At 54.6% G+C, this 13871-nt stretch overlaps 1 protein-coding gene across 4 annotated transcripts in view; it reads left to right on the top strand.

Moving 5' to 3' along the window:
- FGF12 (fibroblast growth factor 12) overlaps positions 1–13871 on the top strand; it is a 740173-nt gene that overhangs the window by 254698 nt on the left and 471604 nt on the right. Inside the window, exon 1 of one of the 4 annotated variants that reach the window (XM_086944636.1) lies at positions 11067–11357. The exons of the other annotated variants lie outside the window; for them this stretch is intronic. Coding sequence (XP_086800762.1) covers positions 11267–11357 — 91 coding nt within the window. The 5' untranslated portion in view covers positions 11067–11266. Of the gene's footprint in view, positions 1–11066; positions 11358–13871 lie in introns of those variants that run through there. 4 annotated transcript variants of the gene reach the window in all.

Raw genomic sequence — 13871 nt, 5'->3', positions numbered from 1 at the left:
TCGTGATTTCGTCGCGGGGTGAGCTACTCTCTGTACGATTATGCGGTGATTCGGATCGCGCCGCTGGCCACCAATGTTAGACGGACCGGGAGGGTCGGCCGAGGATAAGGGGAGAGGTCTCCGGGGAGAGCCGTCTCCAGCGATCGTACAGACAGGTAACTTCCCCCCCACAGACGGACACCACACAAGGTTAAAGTTCAACGAGACTTTATAGGCAATTCTTACGTTACGATGAGATGGTACAAGGAGGTCTGGACTCAGGGGTCCCCTCGATTCTGGTCTCTGGTTTAGGGAAAGGGTAGCGGGACAGTCTTATCACCAAAAGATGGAAATAGCTCTCAATCCTCGAGCTCGGCGTTCTAGATGATCGGGCCGCGGCGGAGCCAGCAGGTCCCGAGATGGACGAAGGAAGCGACGGTCCGCGGCGGAGCCAGCAGGTCCCGATGAAGATGACGGTTACAAACGGTCCGCGGCCACGCCAGCAGGTCCCGACGACGATGAAGGATATGAAGGTTGCAAAAGGTTGCGGCAGCGCCAGCAGGCAAGACGATGGTGCACAAGACAGAGCTACGGCAGCGCCAGTAGTCCGTCCAGGATGAGTTCTTCTTTGCGTCTCTCGACTCCAAGATACAACTGCCTTCCTGCTCTGGAGCTGCCCCAGTTATAGGGCTGGTGTGCTTTGATGTCCGGACCCTCGCACTTGGAGGTCGGGAGGTCCGGGATGAGGGAGTCCAGACACCCAGCAGGGGGGTGGAGCCAGCGCCCGGGGAGGCGATGGGCGAGCGGCACTTGGCGGGGGAGAGCCATCGACACCTCTTTCTCCCATTGACTTGCCAAGTAGCCCGCTCACCTCCTGGGTGGATGGTGGTGCCGGGATGTCTGAGGCCGGGCCAGGCCCAGGGTTGAGGTCGATCGGGGGCCAGGCGGCCTCGTGGTGGAGAGTCCAAGATGGCGCCCCAGGATGGGCGCGCGGGCCGGCAGTGGATCGGACCCACGAGGTCGACATACTCGAGGGCAGGGGTCCCTGAGGGGACGGAGGACGTGCAATGGTGGTGTGTGGTACCTGCGTGACCGGGCTCGGGCCTGGTCGGGCCGGGGGAGAGCGGCCTTTCCTGTGGCCTGTCCAACATGCGTCCCCCCCAGCTGAAGGCGGGGAGAGTTACCCATCCTCTTGGGGACTCTCCTCGTCGAGGCGGAAGAACCGGGACAGGCCATCCGCGTTGGCGTGATCTGGCCCAGGCCGGTGTTCAACTGTGAAGTCCATACCTTGTAGGGAGATGGACCAGCGTAGCAACTTTGGGTTTTCCCCCCGCATTTGCATCAGCCACTGCAGGGGTCGGTGGTCGGTCTGCACCCGAAAGTGTGTGCCAAAGAGGTAGGGCCGGAGCTTCTTGAGGGCCCATACCACAGCGAAGGCCTCCCTCTCTATGGTGCTCCAGCGTTGTTCCCGTGGTAGGAGTCGCCTGCTGATGAAGGCCACCGGTTGATCAAGGCCTTCGGTGTTCACTTGAGACAGGACTGCCCCAATGCCATGGTCGGAGGCATCCGTCTGGACGACGAACTCTCGGCTGTAGTCGGGGGCCTGGAGCACAGGGGCGGAACACATGGCGGCTTTCAATTGTTCAAATGCAGCTTGACACTCTGGGGTCCAGTTGACTTTCTTGGGTTGATTTTTTGACGTGAGTTCTGTGAGGGGCCCCACTATGGTACCATAGTCTTTCACGAACCTTCGGTAATAGCCCGTGAGGCCCAGGAAGGCTCGTACCTCGGTCTGGGTGATGGGGGGCTGCCAGGACTGGATGGCGGCAATTTTTAGCTGCAGAGGGGCCACCAGGCCGCTTCCCACCTGGTGCCCGAGATAGGTTACAGACCCTTGACCAATTTGACATTTGCTGGCCTTGATCGTGAGGCCAGCTTGCTGAAGGGCTTGCAGCACTGCTCGGAGGTGGTGGAGGTGCTCGGACCAATGGTGGCTGTAGACAGCGATGTTGTCTAGGTAGGCGGCGCTGAACCCTTCGAGCCCCGCCAGGACCTGATTGACGAGCCGTTGTAATGTTGCTGGGGCATTCTTCATGCCGAAGGGCATGACCGTGAAATGGTAATGGCCATCGGGGGTGGAAAAGGCAGAACGTTCTTGCGCCCGGGGTGTGAGGCCGATTTGCCAGTAGCCCGCCGTCAGGTCGAAAATACTGAGGTAGCGGGCAGCTCCCATGCGGTCGATTAGTTCATCTGCCCGGGGGATGGGATGTGCGTCTGTTCTGGTGACCGCATTCAAGCCCCGGTAGTCGACGCAGAACCGGAGTTCCGGTGTGGTGCCGGGGGCAGCTGCTTTGGGGACCAGTACCACAGGGCTGGCCCAGGGGCTGTCTGAGGGCTCGATGACCCCGAGCGTGAGCATCTTGGCTACTTCTTCCTGGATGCAGGCCCGTACCCGATCTGGCACGCGGTAGGCCCGGTGGCGGATAGGGGGGCTGTCCCCCGTGTCCACATCGTGCACACACCAGGAAGTGACACCTGGGGTGAGGGAGAACAGGCTGGCGAACTGTGACAGGGGAGAGCCGTCTCCAGCGATCGTACAGACAAGTAACTTCCCCCCCACAGACGGACACCACACAAGGTTAAAGTTCAACGAGACTTTATAGGCAATTCTTACGTTACGATGAGATGGTACAAGGAGGTCTGGACTCAGGGGTCCCCTCGATTCTGGTCTCTGGTTTAGGGAAAGGGTAGCGGGACAGTCTTATCACCAAAAGATGGAAATAGCTCTCAATCCTCGAGCTCGGCGTTCTAGATGATCGGGCCGCGGCGGAGCCAGCAGGTCCCGAGATGGACGAAGGAAGCGACGGTCCGCGGCGGAGCCAGCAGGTCCCGATGAAGATGACGGTTACAAACGGTCCGCGGCCACGCCAGCAGGTCCCGACGACGATGAAGGATATGAAGGTTGCAAAAGGTTGCGGCAGCGCCAGCAGGCAAGACGATGGTGCACAAGACAGAGCTACGGCAGCGCCAGTAGTCCGTCCAGGATGAGTTCTTCTTTGCGTCTCTCGACTCCAAGATACAACTGCCTTCCTGCTCTGGAGCTGCCCCAGTTATAGGGCTGGTGTGCTTTGATGTCCGGACCCTCGCACTTGGAGGTCGGGAGGTCCGGGATGAGGGAGTCCAGACACCCAGCAGGGGGGTGGAGCCAGCGCCCGGGGAGGCGATGGGCGAGCGGCACTTGGCGGGGGAGAGCCATCGACACCTCTTTCTCCCATTGACTTGCCAAGTAGCCCGCTCACCTCCTGGGTGGATGGTGGTGCCGGGATGTCTGAGGCCGGGCCAGGCCCAGGGTTGAGGTCGATCGGGGGCCAGGCGGCCTCGTGGTGGAGAGTCCAAGATGGCGCCCCAGGATGGGCGCGCGGGCCGGCAGTGGATCGGACCCACGAGGTCGACATACTCGAGGGCAGGGGTCCCTGAGGGGACGGAGGACGTGCAATGGTGGTGTGTGGTACCTGCGTGACCGGGCTCGGGCCTGGTCGGGCCGGGGGAGAGCGGCCTTTCCTGTGGCCTGTCCAACAGTCATGCACTGCATAAGTGTGCAGTACCCTGCCCCTGAGTCCAGCACTGCACTGCAGTGTACAGTACCCTGCTCCTGGGTCCTGCACTGCACTGCAGTGTGCAGTACCCTGCTCCTTAATCCTGTTTGTGGTGCACTGCAGTGTGCAGTACCCTGCTCCTGAGTCATGTACTGCACTGCAGTGTGCAGTACCCTGCTCCTGAATCCTGTATGTGGTGCACTGAAGTGTGCAGTACTCTGCGCCTGAATCTTGTTTGTGGTGCACTGCAGTGTGCAGTACTCTGCTCTTGAGTCCTGTACTGCACTGCAGTGTGCAGTACCCTGCTCCTGAGTCCTGTTTGTGGTGCACTGCAGTGTGCAGTATCCTGCTCCTGAATCCTGTTTGTGGTGCACTGCAGTGTGCAGTACCCTGCTCCTGAGTCCTGTACTGCACTGCAGTGTGCAGTACCCTGCTCCTGAGTCCTGTACTGCACTGCAGTGTGCAGTACCCTGCCCCTGAGTCCTGCACTGTAGTGTGCAGTACCCTGCCCCTGAGTCCTGCACTGCTGTGTGCGGTACCCTGCTCCTGAGTCCTGCACTGCACTGCAGTGTGCAGTACCCTGCTCCTGAGTCATGCACTGCATAAGTGTGCAGTACCCTGCCCCTGAGTCCTGCACTGCACTGCAGGGTGCAGTGCCCTGCTCCTGTGCCCTGCACTGCAGTGTACCGTACCCTGCTCCTGAGTCCTGCTCTGCACGGCAGTGTACAGTACACTGCTCCTGAGTCCTGCCCTGTAGTGTGCAGTACCCTGTTCCTGAGTCCTGTACTGCACTACAGTGTGCAGTACCCTGCTCCTGAGTCCTGTACTGCACTGCAGTGTGCAGTACCCTGCCCCTGAGTCCTGCACTGTAGTGTGCAGTACCCTGCCCCTGAGTCCTGCACTGCAGTGTGCGGTACCCCGCTCCTGAGTCCTGCACTGCACTGCAGTGTGCAGTACCCTGCTCCTGAGTCATGCACTGCATAAGTGTGCGGTACCCTGCCCCTGAGTCCTGCACTACACTGCACTGCAGTGTACAGTACCCTGCTCCTGAGTCCTGCACTGCACTGCAGTGTGCAGTGCCCTGCTCCTGTGCCCTGCACTGCAGTGTACCGCACCCTGCTCCTGAGTCCTGCACTGCAGTGTACAGTACCCTGCTCCTGTGCCCTGCACTGCACTGCAGTGTACCGTACCTGCTCCTGTGCCCTGCACTGCACTGTAGTGTACAGTACCCTGCTCCTGAGTCCTGCACTGCACTGCAGTGTGCAGTACCCTGCTCCTGAGTCATGCACTGCATAAGTGTGCAGTACCCTGCCCCTGAGTCCTGCACTGCACTGCAGGGTGCAGTGCCCTGCTCCTGTGCCCTGCACTGCAGTGTACCGTACCCTGCTCCTGAGTCCTGCTCTGCACGGCAGTGTACAGTACACTGCTCCTGAGTCCTGCCCTGTAGTGTGCAGTACCCTGTTCCTGAGTCCTGTACTGCACTACAGTGTGCAGTACCCTGCTCCTGAGTCCTGTACTGCACTGCAGTGTGCAGTACCCTGCCCCTGAGTCCTGCACTGTAGTGTGCAGTACCCTGCCCCTGAGTCCTGCACTGCAGTGTGCGGTACCCCGCTCCTGAGTCCTGCACTGCACTGCAGTGTGCAGTACCCTGCTCCTGAGTCATGCACTGCATAAGTGTGCGGTACCCTGCCCCTGAGTCCTGCACTACACTGCACTGCAGTGTACAGTACCCTGCTCCTGAGTCCTGCACTGCACTGCAGTGTGCAGTGCCCTGCTCCTGTGCCCTGCACTGCAGTGTACCGCACCCTGCTCCTGAGTCCTGCACTGCAGTGTACAGTACCCTGCTCCTGTGCCCTGCACTGCACTGCAGTGTACCGTACCTGCTCCTGTGCCCTGCACTGCACTGTAGTGTACAGTACCCTGCTCCTGAGTCCTGCACTGCACTGCAGTGTACCGTACCTGCTCCTGTGCCCTGCACTGCAGTGTGCAGTACCCTGCTCCTGAGCCCTGCACTGCACTGCAGTGTGCAGTACCCTGCTCCTGAGCCCTGCACTGCACTGCAGTGTACTGTACCTGCTTCTGTGCCCAGCAAAGCCTGCACACCAGGGTTCACGCCGTTGCTGCGCTCAGTCCTCCGGGGCTGCTCAGCCAGCAGAGGTTCAGCGTGTTCTCTGCCTCGCCTCCTCTGGTGCCCAGGAGCAGAGGGTTGCTATGCCGGTGCCGCCGTAGGATTCCGAACATGCCCAGAACAGCGAGGCGTTCAGAGCCGCTGGTCTGTGGGGACAGGCGCTGCCCGAGTAAACATGATGTTTACATCCGCGCTCCATTCATGACCTGCGCTTCGAGGGCACAGGAGAGCGGGGTGCCCTCTGCCAGGCCGTGGCACCATGAGACACCCCGACTGAACTTGCCGCAGTAAATATCTGCAGAAACAGCTATGTGAGCCCGAGGGGTCTGTACATCGCGCCTCGCTTGGCCTGATTTGCCTGTACATAGCGCCTAGCTTGGCCTGATGTGTCTGTACATAGCGCCTAGCTTGCCTAGGTGTGTATTTATTATTTATTTATTTTTTAAGTATCATATCATATCATAGCACCCCTCCAGGCTCCGCAAAATATAAAACAATGGAATACAAAGTGGCGTAATTCGCTTCGGAGCCAGGGTCGCCATATCACTGGTGGGGCCACGTCATACGAGCAGTCGCATCATGAGGGGTGGGAGAAGGGGGAAGCGCACCCCCTTTCGAGGCCTTTAACTGATGCTATCACGATGGACCATTTAAAGGACTCTTGAATGAAAGAACGCACCATAACTCAAGAATAATCAAATCATTCATTAATGTTGTGTAGCGCCAACCAACAAGTGTTGAACGGGCATCCACTCCCTGAGTTGTACCCCAAAAGCAGAAACTAAAAACTAATAATAACAGAAGAGGGACACATGAATGCAGCCGACATGAATCGAAGTCACGTGAAGGAGAGGAGGGCTGTGACAACCGTATAGTGCCTCCTTTATAGTCTTTGGTGAGGTATAAACTTAGCAATGTGCACTAATGTACACATGTAAATAAATAACTTGCAATTCATAATTTCGTATATAAGGCCACACGCAGGAGCCTGAGAGGTTTATGATCATGTAATGTTTTTATTGGTGCCCCGAAGTGGCCTTATGACTGTTTGAGCACTGTATAAAGTACACTATTTATTATGCCACTTGGAAACATCATAATAACATTACAATTATTTTACTAATATAATTCCCATGCACATGTTCCACATATTGAGGAGCGAACCTTAAGAAGGAGACAAAATGACATTTTGAAACAAGGGGTAAACTTGCTTCATTCATTAAAAAAAAAAAAAAAAAGCATAATAACATCGGCCAGCAATAAGTATCACTGGTCGTGCTTAGTGATAATTATATTATCGCAGGCTATCCCTGGAATTTATCGCCCTGGTAGTGCATAATTAACGACGCGTTACTCCAGGGCGATGTAAATTCCAGAGATAGGGAGGTTATTGCTCTTTTGCAGGGAACATCACTGGTTTTCCAGCGATGTTCCCTGCAAAACAGCGATAACCTTGCTGATACGACCCACAGGGTCGTATCAGCATAATCCACCCCCTATGTCGGGGATGGCTAAGGCAGGATTTTAGCAGACGTTAGATTTTGGCGAAAACAGCTGTTTTCACCAAAATCTAATGTGTGGTACAATCATGTGGGCTGCCTTGTAAATATTGCGATGTAAACATCAGCGATATTTGCAAGGTAGTCCATCTGGGGTACGCCCAGAAACGCCCACTTTGCATCTCATTGGAGATGCAAAGGGAGGAGTTAGGAAAACGGCGCTAACATGCGATTATGCACGTTAGCACCCTCTTGTAAATAGGGTGCTGGATTTAGCTCCGCTTTTTTGGCTTTGCAAGCCAAAGAAGCAGAGATAAATCCCTTGTAAATATGCCCCGACAGAAGTAACTGAAATGTTCTTGCTTGAATGTTAAAATGCGCGGGTGCTAAAGGTGCGAAGAACTAGAGGTGGCTTTGAAATGCAGCCTTGTGCGTCTCTGTCCCCTCGTGAAACACGGATCACCCGTTCATATCTTGCCATTCTGGAGGGCACCAATAAACATAATGAAGATCCTTTATTCCCAATATATGGGCACATGTTGATTATCGGCGGGGCCAAGACCCACAAGCCCTCGTGACCTAGCGCCTTTGGTAGTGGAGCACTCACTCAATCACTCAATCAATCAATCAACCAATCAATCAATCAAGGGATTTATAAAGGGCGCTACTCACCCGTGAGGGTCTCAAGGCGCTGGGGGGTTGGGAGACAGGTCCAGTTGAATTGAAGAGCCAGGTCTTTAGGTTCTTCTGAATGTGTGGAGGGTCGGGGAGCGTGGGAGCTCGTTCCAGACGTTGGCTGTGACGTTGGAGAAAGCTCTTTTTCTTGCTCTGGTTCTGCGTATGCGGGGGGTCTCTGCTAGAGTGAGGTCTGCGGAGCGGAGGTTCCTCTTGGGTACGGGGAAGGAGACTCTCTTGTTGAGGTATTTGGGTCAATGTTGTGGAGGGATTTGTAGGTGTGGGTGAGCAGTTTGAAGTTAACTCTCTTCTTGACGGGGAGCCAGTGGTGGTCTTGTAGGTGTTGGGTCATGTGTTTGTGCCGTGGGGTTCAGAGGACAATTCTGGTGGCGGCGTTCTGGATGGTCTGTAGCCTGTGTAGGAGAGTTCTGTTGATTCAGGCGTAGCGGGCGTAGCCGTAGTCCAGTCTGCTGGTTATGAGTGCACATCTGTACCAGCCTTTTACGCGCTGATAGCAGCTCAAGCTCAGCCCACCTCCTACAGAGGAGCCGGACACATCCAGGCACTGTACACACCCATACAACACTTTCAGGAACGAGCCAGTCCTGTGACTGACTCTGCACTCAGCCCCACTGGCCTTTCATAGGGCACTGTCCCAACCCTACCTTCCCTTGAGAGATGTGAAAGATGCTTCATCCTGTTATGCAAGACTTCCAGAGGTGAGACAGGTGTGGCTGTCTCCACTCAGCCCCACTGATCTTTCGGAGGGGAGATTGAAGCATGACTGACTATTTACTCATCATACAAGCCTTACATACGTGAGCCATGATATGTGGCTGATGTCACGTTCAACTCTTCTGGCCTTTCAGATGCAAATTTTTTATGTCATTTTTTAAATTCTTTTTATTGCAGTGTATTTGAACAACAATTATCAAGAAGACAATGTCAACGCATCTTCTGTCTTGCCTTGATTGGAGATTTAGCATTGCACGAGGTAGTAAATGAACAATTCACATAATGGGGCAACAGTCTTTGCTCATTCCCCCCTATAAACGCCTATAACCCTGCCACTCCCAACCCTACAAGATCTTTTCCCATTTCCTAGGGCACCCTCTTCTCAAATAAATTGTGTGCTCTGCTTGCCAACACCAATCAAGATCATTTTTACAGTCCTCCAGTTTCGACAGGGCCAGGGGCCCCCAAATTCCTTGCAATATTGGGCTCAGCCACCACTACAGCCAGTGCCAGCCACAGGTTTGTGTGCTTTGGCCAAACCGCCCCTCTAGGGATCAGTAGCAGAAGCCGCTTTGGCCCTCCTCGAACCTCAACCCCCGCAACCCTTACCACAATCCTCCCAAGAAACTTCTAGAATTTCTGTCTCGCCGGACATTCCCTCAGCAGGTGGTAGAAGGTTCCATCCCGCCCACATCCACAGTGACACAGGGATTTTTCCAAATGACCTAGACGGTGTAGCAGTGTTCGGGGTAGTATATATTCAATAGAATATTTTTAGTTGAACTGGGCGAAATCAAGAACGTATCGCTGCCTCCCTCTGGCCCTGCTTGGCCTCCATCCAATCATTATCTTTAATATGGCCCCATCACTGTCCCAAGCTGCTCTCAGGGGCCCCAGTGGGTCCGGCGCATTGTTCGCTATTTTCTTGTATAGTAACACTAGTGCTCTCCCCTCTAAGGGGTCAGTGAGTAGCCGGTCATCCAGGGGTTGATGCTTCTGCCAGTTCCACCCCCTCCTGTTCAGATGCAAAGTTAACTGGCTTTAGAGATTAAATTCAGAGCTGCCTGTCTTCGAGAAGTGAAGTCAGAACACATTGTGCCCCGTATGTCTTACAGTGAAGGGTGTGACGTCATTGACACCTCATTCTTGGCATCTTCTTCGGGTACCCAATGAACTCTCAAAAATCCTGTGTCCAAGGTGACTCTCTCCTCTCCTTCATGCCTGCTGCATAATCGACATTCTGCAGTGAAATATTGCTTGGAGATTTAATTAACTACAGTGAACGTGTGTGTGTGTGTGTGTATATATATATATACGTGTCTGTGCGTGTGTGTGTAGATATTAAGCATGGGCGGAAAATCCGTTCCGCTCGCGGATTTTGCGGTTTTCGGTAAATTCGCAATCCGCGAGATTCACGAATTTCCCGCAAAATCCGCGAGCGGAACGGATTGGGTCAAAAGTTCAAGCTGACTTTTTGTAACTATTTTAGAATGGCGCCGGCAAGCTGCCAGAGCCTCTAAAATAGTTACCAAAAAGTCAGCTTCAACAGGAAGCACTAATAGATAAAGTAAAGCAGGTGCTAGAGTTGAATCTCAAATTCAGTTACACAATCATTAATCACCCCAAACTTGGGGTGATTAATGACTGTGTAACTTAATTTGACCTTCAACTCAAGCGCCTGCTATACTTTATCTATTGGTGCTTCCTGTTGAAGCTGACTTATGGCTGAGGGCAGAAAGGTACAAAGTGGGACAGAGGGCATGAGTTAGGCAGAGGGCAGAAAGGCACATAAACAAGTGGTACAGAGGGCAGAAGGGCATAAAAACGAGAGGGTGGCAGTGATGAACCAGGCAAAAAAAAAACGCGAACACGCAAAGCACCCCGCGAATACGCAAAGTTTCCTGCAAACACGCAAAAATAAAAAACCTGCAAATTTGCGCGAATTCGCGAATTTTGCAGATTGCGAATTCGCAAATCCGCAAATTCGCGGATCGTGAATTCGCAAAATCCGCCCATGCTTAGTAGATATATGTGTGTTAGTGTATCCCTGTGGCACCTGTGTGTTGTCAGAATCCACACATTGGTGTTTCTTTTGGTGTTCCTGTAGAGTTTCCTCCCATCAACCAATCAACGTCTTCCTGTGATGTTTTTCGCATGCATCTGTATAAACCGCTGGGCCTGGGCTCCATGGCTGCTTCCAGTGTGAATAAACCGGTGCACACGCGGTCTGTCTCTGTCTTCAGTGGTTCATACATGCCTTTTCCCAGGGTTTGCTCCTGTGTCTTTGTGCCTGCTGCAGCTCCCTGGGCCTCACCACTTCCTGGTTGTGCAAGCCGAGGCGGGGCTTGTCTCTATGACAGCGTCTGACGCCTGCCGAGCTCCCCCTTCCTCTCTCTCGCCTCTCACTCTCTCCTCCCTCTCTCCATCCACCCCTCCGGTGCCTCCTCTCCTCCTCTCTCGCCCAGCCTCCACCCCTCCCTTTGGCTTGCTGCCTCCACCGTGCAGAGTCCCCCATGGCCCTCTGCAGCGCCTCGTAGCCCCCTCTCCGGACCCCGGCGCTGCCTGCCCTCCCCCGCCGCGGAGGGGGTGATGCGCTCCTAACTTCTGGGTGAAGTGCAGTTTGTGTGACCCGCGGGCTCCGGACTCCGTGCTCAATGAAGATTCGGTGGCTTTTCCCGGAGAAAGGAGCGCACATGCTGCAGTGTCTATGTGCAAAGCGCCTAAAACAGCGGAAGAACGTGCCTGGTGAGCTCTTGGCGCTACCTGATGCTCTGTCCACAGCTGTCAAACGCTGCTTTTTACTACACTCACTCGCTGCCTGTCACATAGTGCACACGGGGACCCTCTGGTGACGTGTGTTGTTAGTGTGCATTTGTTTGTCAGGGAGACAGAAACTGGGTGATGAGCAAGCAGCGTGGTAGGCGCTATGCACGTGGTTATCGTTTGTTTGGGCCTTGAGCCCCCTCCCCTCTGGTCCACGGGCACGCGGCGCGCTCACTGCTCCCTGGCTTGCGCATAAAATGTTCTGTGTTATGTTCATCTAATTTTAAGGGTGACTCTTGAAGGGGAGATGTGTTCTAGGCAGTCAGTTGCCATGTGTGAATGCAGAAGGCTAGACTGATAGGAAAGCAAAGTGGACTCGGTGTGTGATCCTGGGCAAAGCACGATATGAGGTGTGAATTTAAGATAGCGTTTGTATAATCTGGTGGCTCAGAGGTTGTGCATGAATACTGCTGACTAAAGTGATCATCTGTTTTTATCCACGTGGCCGCACGGTGTGACCCTCGACAAACAGCGTGTCGGCCTTGTTTATTATAGATGCCAAGCATTCGCGCCCTCAAAGCGTCGAGTGTTAAGGGCTATTTAAGACCACATGCAATTTACACAAAAATGAGCAAGGCGCTATGTGGGGAACAAACCCGTAGTATCTTTATAATGTTACGAGATCTGCGAAAGTAAGAACAACATTACATGATATACATATATGTGAATGTGCACGCTTTAAAAATCTCGACATATGGTGTTACTCGTGTATTGGCACCGATAAGACATGAAATAAAGTGCTGGTGACCTGACCAAAGTGCTAAAGTGCCCCAGCGCTGCAGCTGCTTAGGGTCTGTCCAGGGTGCTGAAGGTTCTGAGGTCTGCTAATAGGGTTATGTCCAGGGTCCTGAAGTGTCTCAGAGCTGCAGCTAGGGGTCTGTCCAGGGTCCCGACGTGTCTTGGAGCGGCAGCTAGGGGTCTGTCCAGGGTCCTGAAGTGTCTCAGAACTGCAGCTAGGGGTCTGTCCAGGGTCCTGAAGTGTCTCATAGCTGCTAGTAGGGGTCTGTCCAGGGTCCTAAAGTGTCTCAGAGCTGCTGCAAGGGTTCTGTCCAGGGTTCTGTAGTGTCTTTGAGCCGGAGCTACGGGTCTGTCCAGGGCCCTGAAGTGTCTCAGCGCTGTAGCTAAGGGTCTGTCCAGGGTCCTGAAGTGTCTCATAGCTGCTGCTAGGGGTCTGTCCAGGGTCCTGAAGTTTCTCAGATGTGTACCTAGGGGTCTGTCCATGGTCCTGAAGTGTCTCAGCGCTGCAGCTAGGGGGTCTGTCCAGGGTCCTGAAGTTTCTCGGAGCTGTAGCTAGGGGTCTGTCCAGGGTCCTGAAGTGTCTCAGAGCTGCTGCTAGGGGTCTGTCCAGGATCCTGAAGTTTCTCAGATGTGTAGCTAGGGGTCTGTCCAGGGTCCTGAAGTGTCTCAGAGCTGCAGCTAGGGGGTCTGTCCAGGGTCCCGAAGTGTCTTTGAGCGGCAGCTAGGGGACTGTCCAGGGTCCTGACGTGTCTCTGTGCTGATGCTAGGGGTCTGTCCAGGGTTCTGAAGTGTCTCAGAGCTGCTGCTAGGGGTCTGTCCAGGGTCCTGAAGTGTCTCAGAGCTGCTGCTAGGGGTCTGTCCAGGGTCCTGAAGTGTCTTTGAACGGCAGCTAGGGGTCTGTCCAGGGTCCTGGCGTGTCTCTGTGCTGATGCTAGGGGTCTGTCCAGGGTTCTGAAGTGTCTCAGAGCTGCAGCTAGGGGGTCTGTCCAGGGTTCTGAAGTGTCTTTGAGCTGCAGGTAGGGGTCTGTCCAGGGTCCTGAAGTGTCTCAGAGCTGCTGCTAGGGGTCTCTCCAGGGTCCTGAAGTGTCTCTGTGCTGCTGCTAGGAATCTGTCCAGGGTTCTGAAATGTCTCTGGGCTACAGCTAGGGGTCTGTCCATGGTCCTGAAGTGTCTCAGCGCTGCAGCTAGGGGGTCTGTCCAGGGTCCTGAAGTTTCTCAGAGCTGTAGCTAGGGGTCTGTCCAGGGTCCTGAAGTGTCTCAGAGCTGCTGCTAGGGGTCTGTCCAGGATCCTGAAGTTTCTCAGATGTGTAGCTAGGGGTCTGTCCAGGGTCCTGAAGTGTCTCAGAGCTGCAGCTAGGGGGTCTGTCCAGGGTCCCGAAGTGTCTTTGAGCGGCAGCTAGGGGACTGTCCGGGGTCCTGACGTGTCTCTGTGCTGATGCTAGGGGTCTGTCCAGGGTTCTGAAGTGTCTCAGAGCTGCTGCTAGGGGTCTGTCCAGGGTCCTGAAGTGTCTCAGAGCTGCTGCTAGGGGTCTGTCCAGGGTCCTGACGTGTCTCTGTGCTGATGCTAGGGGTCTGTCCAGGGTCCTGACGTGTCTCTGTGCTGATGCTAGGGGTCTGTCCAGGGTTCTGAAGTGTCTCAGAGCTGCAGCTAGGGGGTCTGTCCAGGGTCCTGAAGTGTCTCAGAGCTGCAGCTAGGGG

This window comes from Lissotriton vulgaris, chromosome 11 (assembly GCF_964263255.1).
Source record: "Lissotriton vulgaris chromosome 11, aLisVul1.2, whole genome shotgun sequence".
NCBI classification, from domain to species: domain Eukaryota; kingdom Metazoa; phylum Chordata; class Amphibia; order Caudata; family Salamandridae; genus Lissotriton; species Lissotriton vulgaris.
The sequence above is the reverse complement of the archived record's forward strand: the minus strand, read 5'-3'. Positions and strand labels throughout refer to the sequence as shown.